This window comes from Rissa tridactyla, chromosome 1 (genome assembly GCF_028500815.1).
Source record: "Rissa tridactyla isolate bRisTri1 chromosome 1, bRisTri1.patW.cur.20221130, whole genome shotgun sequence".
In the NCBI taxonomy this organism is placed as follows: domain Eukaryota; kingdom Metazoa; phylum Chordata; class Aves; order Charadriiformes; family Laridae; genus Rissa; species Rissa tridactyla.
In genome coordinates this window covers 68046546-68059067 of record NC_071466.1, presented here as the reverse complement: position 1 = coordinate 68059067, position 12522 = coordinate 68046546, and the positions used below count along the sequence as shown (strand labels likewise).

The following is a 12522-nucleotide window of genomic DNA, read 5'->3' as shown; positions in this document are numbered from 1 at the left end:
TACTTACTTACTCACATGAGATAAAGTTCTGATAACTTTATTAATTTTGGGTTCTACCTTGCTTCTCAAAAGACTGTAAAGAGAGCATGACTAGGATTTGAAGAGCTATAATGGGAGTAGTAGGACTATGATGGTCCTACTACAATATTCCAAGTAACAAAAAAACATACATCCTCAATGAATTTCAGTTCTTGGCTTGCCATCATTAGTTTCTATCAGTAATGCTAGTGATGAGCCATTGTTTACATCTATAATGTTCCCATAATGAAAGGCCTGCATGTATGTGTCTGTAGACGTCATACACACAAAATTGTGACTACCCATAGATAATGAAGCCAAAACAGGCTGCCAAGAAGAAATGGGTTGCACAGCAGAAATGTATTTGTTTACAGGCAATGGTGCACCAAGCCCATGTGCCTGCTGCAGCATTTCAAAGCACTTTGTATGGGACAGAGCAGAGGTGGATTAGACAGAAAGCTCCAGCAGCACAGGGAGAACAATTATTCCCTAATTATGTATTTTGGACTGGACCAAGCATGAATTTATCATAGAATCATAGAATGGTTGGAGTTGGAAGGGACCATGAAGACCATCTAGTTCCAACCCCCCTGCCATGGGCAGGGACACCTCCCACTAGACCAGGCTGCTCAAAGCTCCATCCAGCCTGGCCTTGAACACTTCCAGGGATGGGGCATCCACAACCTCCCTGGGCAACCTGTTCCAGCGCCTCACCACCCTCACAGGAAAGAATTCCTTCCTGATATGTAATCTAAATCTCCCCTCTTTCAGTTTAAAACTGTTTCCCCCATCCTATAGCTACACTCCCTGATAAAGAGTTCCTCCCCATCTCTCCTGTAGGTCCTCTTTGACTACTGGAAGCCTGCTACAAGGTGTCCCTGGAGTCTTCTCCAGGCTGAACAGCCCCAACTCTCTCAGCCTGTCTTCACAGGAGAAGTGCTGCAGCCCTCTGATTATCTTTGTGGCCCTCCTGTGGACCCACTCCGACAGGTCCATGTCCTTCCTATGCTGGGGACTCCAGATTTACCAAAGAAAAGAAACGGAAGACGGACACCTTGGAAAGTCGATGCCGGTGCTGTGGGGTGATAAGCCTGAGGAGCAGCTCAGTGGGAGCAGCACAGACCAGCCATGCGCCTGCCATCCCCTGCAGCCCGCTCTGCCTGGACAGATGGAGGCCAAGACCTCACCAGGGGAGCGGGCCTGAGCGGCGCAGGGAGGTTGTGGGTCGAGGATATTCACACATTTTTCCCGATCGGCATTGATTTGTAACTACTTGGTGTGGAAAAGTTACCGACATCACAGCCAGGGCAGCCGCCCCACGGCTGCGCTTGGCTTGTTCTTCTCTGGGGAGGAACGAGTGAGCCTAATCTCCCCGGCGTTTTGAGGGACGGATGGGAGGGCATTTTCCAAAAGCAGAAGGCTGTTGCCAAACGGGAATTTTCTATTTCCATTTTGGGGGACATTTTTGGCCAGGGCTGGCACGCATCACCCACCTCACCAGCGGTGGCCGAGGCCCGGTCCCCACCGCATTGCCTCAGGCCTCCCCGGGGTGTACCGGGCCCGGCGGCACCTCGGCTCCGGGCCCGGGCCCGGCGCCGGCCCCGGCGGGAGCTCTGTGTGTGGGGGGTCCGGCGCTTCCCCCGGAACCTCTGTTCGGCGGCGGCGGCGGCGCGGCGGAGCGTGTTGGTGGCGGCGCGCAGGGGCATTGTGGGTGCGGGGCTGCCGCCGCTGCGGCTTTCGGCGGGTTCTGTTAAAATGGCGCCCTAGGCGGCGGCGGGAGGTGTCGCCGGGTCCTTGCGCTGCTGAGCCGAGGGGGCGCCTCTTCTCCTCCCTCCTTTCCTCCCTCATCCCGCCGTGCCCCCACCCCCGACCTCCTGCCTCACGGGCGGCCATGGCGACTCCGGACCAAAAATCCCCCAACGTTTTGCTGCAGAACCTCTGCTGCCGCATCCTGGGCAAAAGCGAAGGTAACGGCTTTCTCCCGCCATTCCATCCACCGACAGCCATTGGAGCCCCCGAGGGTGGAGGGGGGGAAGGGAAGCAGGAGGGGGCGATGAGGGTGTGCGAGCCCGGAGGGGGTGAAGGGATGCCGGGGCGGGCGGGTGCCCGCCCCGGCCCGGCGGGGCTTACGGCGAGGGGTGGGGGGCTAGCAGCCCGGGCCATCCGCCCTGGGCCTCCGGGCGGCTCCGGGCATGGCAGCGGTGCCGTCAGCCGGAGCCGCGGGCGGCTGGGTGGTGGGAGGTGGGCGGGGGGAAGGGGGATCGTGTCCTCCTCGTTTTCCTCCTCCCCCAGAGCGCTTCGCCGGCTGCGAACGGTGCTCGCCTCTTTGGGGAGGGGGGGGGTGGGGGCACCGCTCCCGGGGTGTTTGGGGCGAAAGGTGTCTGTTCAGGAATCTCCACCTTCCTCCGATGCCTGGTCAAGTCCAGCCATTGACATCCGCTAGGTCCTCTACAGCTCCTCTGCATCTTGGTGCTGCTGCTGTCATCCTCCAGCAAGGGAATTAATCTCTTTGCCCGTTTGCGTAAGTTTCTATCTGTTGCAACCAAGGCAAAGACTCTGTTTTTAGTAAGCAGTTGGAGAGTGGAAAGGAAGAGGTGCATCTGCTAAGTCTCCTTTTTGAATTGCTCTGTTTATAAGCATTGCTCACCAGACAAATTCATGCCATAGCTTTTGTTCTATTTTCTTGAATGAGAGATGGCTTTCTTCCTTATTAGCAGTGGCTGTAAAGTCTTTTATTTGTTCTTTTCTGGTTCCATGCCACTCTCTTCTGACAAGTCACTCCTGGTTACCTTTAGGTGTTTCCATGACAGCAACTAATAATTCCGAGTATTGAGTTGTCGCAAAGAATTGGGGTCAAACCAACTAAAACACAGCCTTTAAGTGAATTGCTGCTATCTTAGAAGTCTCAAAAATTAGTGACAAGGTGCAAATATACTTGTTGTCTCTCTCAGACTTTGTTTACACCTCTTGGAGGCAGCACCTCACGGTCTCACACACCATCCTTGTCTCTAAATGGGAAAGATACAGGTTTAATGGATGAAGTATTTGATGGATAAGGAACTGGCTGGATGGCCACATCCAAAGACTTGCAATCAATGTCTCAATGTTGAAATGGAGATCAGTAACAAATGGTGGTCCCTCAGGGGTCTGTATTGTGACTGATGCTGGTCAATATTTCTATTAATGACACAGTGAGATTGAGTGCACCCTTGGTAAATTTGCAGGTGACACCAAGCTGAGAGGTGCAATTGGTATGCTTGAGGGAAGGTATGCAACTAGAGGGACCTTGACAGGCTTGAGGTGTGGGTCCACGTGAACCTTATGAAGTTCAGCTAGGCTGAGTGTTCCTGCATATGGGTTGGGGCAACCCCCAGTATCAGTACAGACTGGGGGATAAATGGATTGAGAGCAGCATTGCAGAGAAGGACCTGGGAATATGGGTGGCTGAAAAATTGGACACAAGCCAGCAATGTGCATTTGCAGCCCAGAAAGCCAACCATATCCCAGGCTACATAAAAAGAAGCGTGGCCAGCAGGTGGCAGGAGGTGATTCTGCTCTGCTCTGGTTAGACCCCACCTGGAGTACTGCATGCAGCTCTGGGGTCTCCAGTACAAGAAAGACGTGGACCTATTGGAGTGGGTCCAGAGGAGGGCTGTGAAGATGATCAGAGGGCTGGAGCACCTCTCCTATGAAGACAGGCTGAGAGAGTTGGGGTTGTTCAGCCTGGAGAAGAGAAGGCTCCAGGGAGACCTTATAGCGTCCTTCCAGTACTTAAAGGGAGCTTATAAGAATGACAGAAAGACTTTTTACGAAGGCCTGAAGTGACAAGACAAGGGGTAATAGTTTTAAAGAGGGTACGTTTAGATTGGACATAAGTAAGAATTTTTTTACTTTGAGGGCAGTGAGACACTAACAGGTTGCCCAGAGAAGTTGTGGATGCCCCAGCATTGGAAGTTTTCAAGGTCAGGTTGCACAGAACTTCAATCAGACTGATCTAGTGGGAGGTGTCCCTGCCCATGGCAGGGGGCTTGCACGAGAAGGTCTTTGAAGGTCCCTTCCAACCCGAACCATTTTGTCATTCTGTGATTCATCTGAGAAGCTTGAAGAGCTCGTAAGAAGTTGGAATTTCGTTGTCTTCACTGAAATGTTGAGTAGAGACTTCTTCACAAAAACAGTTACGTTGATCAGTTGAACTCTATAATCTTAAGGGTTTTTTCCAACCTAAATGATTATATGATTCTATAATCAACAGCTCTTAACTGCTGTGTTTTGTTTTGTTTTCGAAAATCCTTTCCCTCTCCATTGCATGTCTTCTGCAAGGCCATAAATTTCCCATTTCCGGAATTGTCAATCTGTAGTAATTCTGTGACAGGGATTCCTGGTATGAGATTTTAGCAGGATGTGGCAACTTCCTACTCTTCCCCTGTATTCCCCAAATGAATGGTAGCTTCTAAACTGTTTAATACCTCTTGTGTTTTTATGTAACCACACGTTTCTTTTAGCAACTGGTTTAATTGTATATTAAAGGGTATTTCACATCAGCTTACAACTCTTAGGTGCTATTATAACTTTGCTTTTATAGCTGTTTATTGCTTTTTAACATCCCTTGGAAACTTCTTCTAAAACCATTGGTATATGTTCTTATTTAAGAGCATTTCAAACTTCTTGCTACCAGAAATGTCAAATTATTATGCTAGTTCTTCTTCAAACAGAAACAAGAGGGGGAAAAAAAGGTTGAAAAAGAGATTGTCTTGCTTTATTGCAGTAGTGGAGGCCTCTGTGAGGACATTATTTCTATATTGCCTAATCCTGTTTTCTTCGTGACTCCCTTTCTTAGATTTGAAAGGGACTGCAAATTAAACTGAAGCTAAGCTTGTTGTTTGGTATTGAGTATCTTATCCACGTCTGTGACATTTGTTAAACTTAAGCAGAGCATGGGAAGAAACCTCTGCATTTATCAATGCAGGTATGAGTATTGAGGAGAGGTGGCTCACTTCCTTTTTGAAGCCTATACATCTCCATCTCCATACATCTCCATCTCCTCTGACTGGAATAATAAGTTTATTTGCAAACAGTATGTGTGAAAACATGGAGGAGAACTATGATTTGTGTTATTTTTTTAATTAAATGTTAAACCTATTCCTGTATGCTGGGATTCTACTTGCGTAACTAAAATCTCATGTCTGTGTGACTAATGACGGGGGAAACTTTGAACCACATCATGGTAAGCTGCTGTGTGCAACCTGTAGCCCACTACATCTGTTCACTTGTGGGTTGTCTGAGGACTTCTTTCAAGAAGCAACTTAAACAAAAAATAAAAATAGTGTGGCTTGTCTGCCATGTTTATCATCACCTATATTTTTATGTGTGTGACAGATAGGAAGCCCATCATTACACTACTCTCTATTCCTGTGTTAAGAGGGACTCTAGCATTGAAGGCTCAGCCCTCTAACGTGAGACTTCTCTTGAAACACTCAGCTGTAGTGTGTGTGTGTTAGTTTGTCATCGGCTCAGCTATTGATTCAAAGTGCATAGAGACTGATAAATCAAAAAGTCCATGAAAGAAATCTCAGTTGTGACAGGTGTGTGTGGTGATTGTTTCCCCTCCCCTGGTTTCTATATCCAAAGAACAAATAAAGACAATAAGGGAATTTTGTTAGTACCAGCCTCCTCTGTGTTGAGGCAGATGCATATGTCCCTGGGTGGTAAGGAAACTACCAGACAAGTTATTTAGCATCTCACTTGTTTTCAGGCTTGTAACTCTAATTTCCTTTCAGCACAGGATAAGTTTGAAGTACAGTATTCGTGTGTCGTTAGTGGTCTACATGCAGCTTCTCCCCTCCTTGTGTACTGATGAAGTGAGGCTGCTTTGTGTATGCACATTCTATTTTTTGAAGCAAACTTTACAAGTATTATCACTTTAGTCTTTGGTAAGTAATTTATGATGTTCAACTACTTTTACAGAGTTTAGGGGAAAAAAGCTTAGATACTTAAGAGATCTTTAAATTTATTTGAGAAATTATTAGTAAATTTTAGTAAAAAGAAGCGGAAGCTAGGTACAGACAGCCATCTTTAACATCTGTTTGTGTAGTTAGCCTGGTGTGAATTCTTGAAATCCTAGCTTTTGATATCTTCCTGGAATAAGTAAAATCTAGTAAAATACAAGGTACAAATGTAATTGGGTGAAATGTAATGGTTAAATAATAGAAAGGAGTTGAGATTTGCGGATCTAATTGTTCTTCCTGCCCATGTGTTCCCTGAGTTTGTACTTCAGAAGGTTTGGTGTACTTGGCTACATTCCTTCTCAGCACTTGTGTTTTATTATGTTTGTGAGGAAGCTATGGCTTCAGAAGGAGCTGAAGGATTCAGTTTATATAATGTGTGTATCATAATAGTGCACTTACAGCTAATGCGGGATGAGTGGTCTTACGCTGCATCTGTGTCTATGTTCTGCGATCCCATGCCTGAAATACTCTGCAAACGTGATGGAGCCTGTCGTCTGCTGGGGATTCCTCTGCTTCTGCCTGTGATGGCCTTAGAAGGCCTCCACCTTCCCTGCTTGTTAAAGATTGATGTTGAAGTGAATTTGTGCTATGGTGGAATGGGACTGCAGAGGCTCCCAGTGATAGAGCTGTCCTCTCTTCCCACTTTTTTGAGACTATCCGCTAAGTAGATGGCTTGCTTAGTTTCCAAAATCAGTCAGCTGCATAGGCCTAGTTACTGTTGTTTGGTTTTTTTTGCAAACAGCTCTGCCGCTGCAAAATTCATTACAAGGTCTGCTGAGTTATGTGGAAGAACTCTGTTTAAGATAATAATAAAAAAAAAAGTCTACATCAACTTTTTTTTTTTTTTGGTAGAACTAAGGTTTGAAAGCTCTTTGTTCCTGTGCTTTAGCGAATTCTCAAGTAGGGGCTCAAAGCTCGCTTTCCATGGCGCTGTGTGCTTGCAGGCACCCACTGTGGTTCGTCGGGAAACTCTGCAGTTGGAGCCATTGCTCTCTCTTCATTTTGTCCTCACAGTGTCTGAGAACTAGTGTACTAGTGTTGCGTTTTCAATCTTTCTATGTTTATCCAGGCTATCCACCTCACTTTTACACTAATATCTGGTCTTGCAGAGAGCTTGCCTGCCTGTGCAGTAATTTCCATGACTTTTCTTTTCTCCCTTATTTGTGGACTCCAGGAGTTATACAGGGTTGCGTGCCTCTATTTGAACAGTGAATTTAGTCCTTCTGACAAAAAGCTTCTTGTTCTTAGCTGGCTTTCGCAAACCTCTGGTGATCTTAGTCAGAGACTTTGCAGAGTGCTGTACAAGCTTGTCAGTTGTAAGAGCTCTTAGTGCATCCAGTGGAATCAAATGGTTTTGCTGTAGATATTCAAGCTACATCTATTTGTTTTTGAATTCTAAATAGATTTTTATGTGACAGAGTGCTGCTGGACGTGCATGTGCTCTAGAAAGTGATATTTCAGTCTTCAGAGAGCGGTTTGCTACATAAAGTCCATAGTATGGTCATAACTTAATCTCTGTGATGTCAGTGGGGCTTTTGTTACTGCTGTTTGTTTTGGTTTTTTTTTAAGCTCTGGACTATATGTTAAGATTTCATGTTGGGGGGTAAGCATAATGTTCATTCAAAAGGTGATATGGAGGGGTTTTTACGTATGTTAGTAACAGAAGCAAATGCAAATTGACAAGTTAGGCAGAAATTCACAGTGCGGGGGAATGTTCCGAGAAGGTTGTGTGACCATGTTGCTGATAGTCCAGTGGGACATTCCTTAAAAAAATGTCTTTACTGACAATACAACCAGAGCTAGCAACTTTAACAGAATTAAAGAATAGTTATGTGTCCTGTGCTGTGCTTCAAAATTTGTGGACAACTTTTAAGTAAGGGAAGGCATGGGAATCTCTGTGGTTTGGGTTTTCTCCTTTGTTGGAGAGGAGTGTGGAGACTGGAAAGATGGCTAATTAAAAATAAACTTATAATGCTTCAAATAAAAACTTGCATGAACAGAATATTTTTACGTTGACACTTTATAATTTGTTTTTACTGTTATTTTTCCTTCTGAGTGAAATGAACTTACAACTGAGAAGTTTAAGATAGTTGACTAATGAGGAAGACTGATGCAAAATTAATTTTTTTCAGGAATTCTTCATAACTGGGCTGGTCCTAAAATTAGACTTCTCAAAACCAATGTTTTCTACAGGAACAAGCGGTTTTGCTTACGTGTGTAGATTTTTCTTAAAAAACAAAACAGGAACTCTAATGGCATTCTAGACTAGTATTTTAGTTTATCAGTATGTGACATCATGTTAATGCAATTGCTTTTCCCGCTTGTAATAATTCATACTGACGTAGAAGTTTTGATATAGTTAAAACAGAGAAGATACAGCAGCATTACTGTGTTGATAAACTTGGTATCTGCTCGTGGTATATGTGAAAAGGTTGTCAGCTCTTACAGCTTTTCTTCCAGGCTTAGTTTTACAACAGTAGCACGTTAGGTGTTTAGCAAACACTTTGCTACAGTAAAGAAGTCTGGGTTTGTGTTGGTTTTTGTTGTGTGTTTGGGTTTTTTTGCTTTTTTTTTTCTTCAGCATGTGTTAGATGGCAGCATCTGTGTCTGAGTAGTTTGCGGCAATAGTTGTTAGCCGGTCAGTGCCACACATAGAGCGTTGAACGCAGTTCAGTGTGTAACTGTTTTACAATAATTTTGAATCTGCATTTGAGCAAAACTGTTTCCTGGGATAACAGACAGCTGACTGCAAGAAGAGATAGTGGAGAGAGTTTGCTGGTCTCTGAAGTCTTTCAAGAAAGAAAGTGTTTGCTGTCTGGTTGAGATAAGCTTTCTTTAGAATTGTCCTATAGTTTAGAAATTATACTTACAGACAAATTAAAATAATGTGTCTTATTTCCAGGAAACCAGGTTTATCACAATTATGATACATTAATGTTTGGAAACAATGTTTCAATGGGTACTTTTAGGACTCGGTTTTTATTTTCCTCTGTAAATTTCAATAGATCCATAGCTGATGGTGTTTGCAGAAATGTATAAGACTGTAAAGTGAATTTCAGTTCACTTCCTAAAATTATAATAATGTCAGAAGCTTATTTTTAGCAAAAGACTTGCTGAATTTCAGCATTTCCTCTGAAATACTGGCTTCTTGGAAGTACGTTGGCCAAGTGTCTTTTTGTCATCTGAACTTTTCCTTTAAACTTCACCTTTTGTCCTGTTTCTGCCTGCATTCTTTACAACCAAATTCTTCCTGTGCATTGCTCCTGTATTTTTTGCATGTGCTACACTTGTATTTTCTTCAGCTTTAAAATGCTGTTACCTGCCTTCTGAAGTAGTTCAGTTTTAATACTGCATTGTTCATAGGAAAGTGTGAATGGCTACGTGGAGTATAGATCTTTGAATTATTGATAGACTGCTCTACTCAAAGGAGAGGGTTTTAAAAATTTTTTCTTGGTGATTTCACAAGTGCTGTTTCTTTGTTCAGTTGTATGGCTGCTTACCAATATCATTAGTTGTATATGTATGTATGCAGTACTTAAGATATATAGTCTGAGGGGGAGTGTCTGTCTTTATCTGCATTCACTGCTCTGATCAGACTCTGTAAAACAAATGATGACCAGTGTTATTTCCCCTCTTACCCTGCAAACAGCTGCATTGATTTCACGCATCAGATATGTTGAGCTTGCTGTTACATAATAAATGCATGCTGTAATCACTTTTTGATGAAGAAGGATGTACACATATATATCCGTGTATTTTAAGCCTGTCTGCTGTCATAATGGCTGTTCTGTGAGGAGGGAAGCAATTAAATATGTCTGTTAGTTATAAACTGTGTGAATCTTTATTTTACTGACAGATATCCGTATTAAGTTATATTTAATCGCTTTAGGTACTGAAGTTATTTTACAGACTTAGAAGAAATAATCTGCTGAAGAAACTCCCCCAGCAGGGAGTTTTGTTTGTAAAAGAGAAGCTGGACTTGATATGAATAAAACATGAAAATCTGAATAAAATATAATATGGAAACAGTCTTGCTATGATGCTATTGAATTGCCAGTATAAATCTGTATGTGTAAAGGCCAGGTAACTTTATTCCATGTCGTTAGTAGTATAACAGGTTTGATAATCAGAGTTTTTTTGATGGAATCGCAGTCTTTCAGCTAGAGATCATTTTCAGATGCCTTGTTAGGGCAGTACGGAAAGGACTATACTAAGATTCTGTGCTTTAACTAGTCTTGCTGTGGATGGGGTTGAATTAGAAGGTTATTATAGAAGGTTATATATCTATCTTAAAATTTTCCCATTACACGAAAAAACCCTGTTACTTACTGTTAATAATGTATCTGTTGTGGTTTTTTTATTAGATTGAGGACTTTTATTTAAATCTTCAAGGTTTCTGTCCAGAAACCTTCATGTGTGTTTCTTTGACTGTCAGTCTTGCCATCAATACTCCCTTGTACCACAGAACTAGAAGCATAGGTAGTCTTTTAAAAGCCGTAGTGTCAGAGGCAGGTTGGAAAGCACACAAATGGCAAAGTCCATGATTTTTTTCTTTTATTTTGAGGTAAATGCTTATTTCAGCATCAGCAACCAAAATAAACCCACCCAAACCTGTGGCAACATATAGTCAGTTCTTCTGGAGAAATGAAGTTCCAGAGAGTGTCTAGAGACTTTGTACACATCTTTGCTGGATTTTGTAATTATCTCCAGTTGACTAAAGACAATAAACCCACTTGACTTCGCATTATGGATTTTGGTTCACTTGAATTTAATCTAAACCCCCCAAAACACAGGGGAAAATAGAGAGGAAGCATAGCCCTCAAATCTTTTTTTGTTATGAAACATTTTGTTCAGAAACCAAAGAATTTTTTAAAAATTAATAAACACAGTAAGTACAACATTGCTTACATGAAGAACTGCGCATTGTCGTTCAGTGTAAATAAATAAAATGTAATGCTCTGATTTTTAAATTTTTCTTCAAGTGTTAAGCTTACTGATAATCATAGTATAAATCATAGCATGAAAAGTTAGCAGAAGCAGCTGAATGAACAATGGTCAGTTGTCCAGACATAGCAGAATTATTATTATTTTTAATCAACTAGATATTTTCTTATTCAACGCTCTTATTGAGATAAGCATACTGTGATACACTGCACAGTCATAACTGCATAGGAAACAAGTTAATTCAGTAGAGTTAAATATGTCTTTATTTCCTGCGGATTTGTGTCACAAGTCTTCTCTTCGGTAAACCCCCTGCATTCCTCAGCTGCAATACTGTCAGCTTTACTCTCGTTCCCTGTAGCTCTCTTCAGAAATCCCTCTTCCTTTATTCTCCAGGTCTCTCTTCCTCCATGTGTGCTGGCTGCTGTTGGGGCAGGATGCAGTACCTGATGCTGCTAATTCTGTGCTGGCAGACCAGAGGGAATGCGTAACCACTGAACTTTCCCTGCAGTCTCTCCTCCAGGGAGAGCTGTTTGGATGTTTGTTCTACCAGTCCCCAGTTTCTATGAAACCTGTTTAACTTGGTATTCCTGAGATGTCTATGAAATTCGTTTGGTTTTTTTTTTTTTTTAAAAAAAAAAAAAGAAAAAAGTTAAAGGGCAATTCCTAAGGAATAGGGTGAGGCAGGTGGACATAAAAGTTAATTTCAGAACACAATTTTCCTTGGAAAACAAGGGTAATGTATCTAATGAGCGAGGAGGAACTGTAGGGGGAGGTTCTTGTGGCTTTCTTGTGGTTGGGGGCTGTCTTTCTGTCTGTTTGTTGTGGTTTTGTTGTGGATGGTTGTTTTTTTTTTTTTCAAGATGACATCTATGTATGTGGTGTTTTTTAATTGCTTCTTTCTTTTTATATTTTTCTATAACTTGTTTTGAACTAGTTTACTGGACATCCATTTTCTCCTGCTTTTTAGTGGATAATCAGCGAGGGAGTTTATTATTTAATCTAGATATATGTCATAATTGGTAAAGTACTTTTGGTATCAGCCCTCAATCGTTCTCCTGACTTTAGTTCATCCAAGGTGCTTGACCTGGAACTCTTTTAGCAATTTTATTTTTAATTTGCAGCCCACGTTAAATCATTATAACAACATGCCAAAAATATGTAAGAATTACTAGAAAAGCCTAGCTTTTGCCTCACTGCTGCTAGGTACGCAGTTGAGAAATTAACAAAAGATAAAACTATTACTATTGTCTGGGATAACTTGGTGCCAATATTTGACTTTAATTGGCCTCTCAGAATACTCTTGGAAATCTTGAATTGTTCTGTAATGCCACGCATTATACTTAAGAATTACTCAGAAACACTTTCTCATACTTAGCTCTTCTCACCTGGTTCACCAGTTCGGTTTAAGCTGCCAGTATCTGCACTATTATTTTACATTTGTATTTACAAGTCCTTATTGCAAATGAAAGGTTGCACAGTCTAACAGTAGAACTATTCTTTCTGGGAGGTGTTTAAGTCAAGCAGATTTGTGGCCTTACAGTAGTCTGGATGTTGG

General features: G+C 42.5%; 1 protein-coding gene across 1 annotated transcript in view; it reads left to right on the top strand.

The window, feature by feature from the left end:
• Window positions 1-1719: 1719 nt before the first annotated feature.
• TUBGCP3 (tubulin gamma complex associated protein 3) overlaps window positions 1720-12522 on the top strand; it is a 56263-nt gene continuing 45460 nt past the window's right edge. Inside the window, exon 1 of the mRNA XM_054219046.1 lies at window positions 1720-1985. Coding sequence (XP_054075021.1) covers window positions 1910-1985 — 76 coding nt within the window. The 5' untranslated portion in view covers window positions 1720-1909. The remainder of the gene's footprint in view (window positions 1986-12522) is intronic.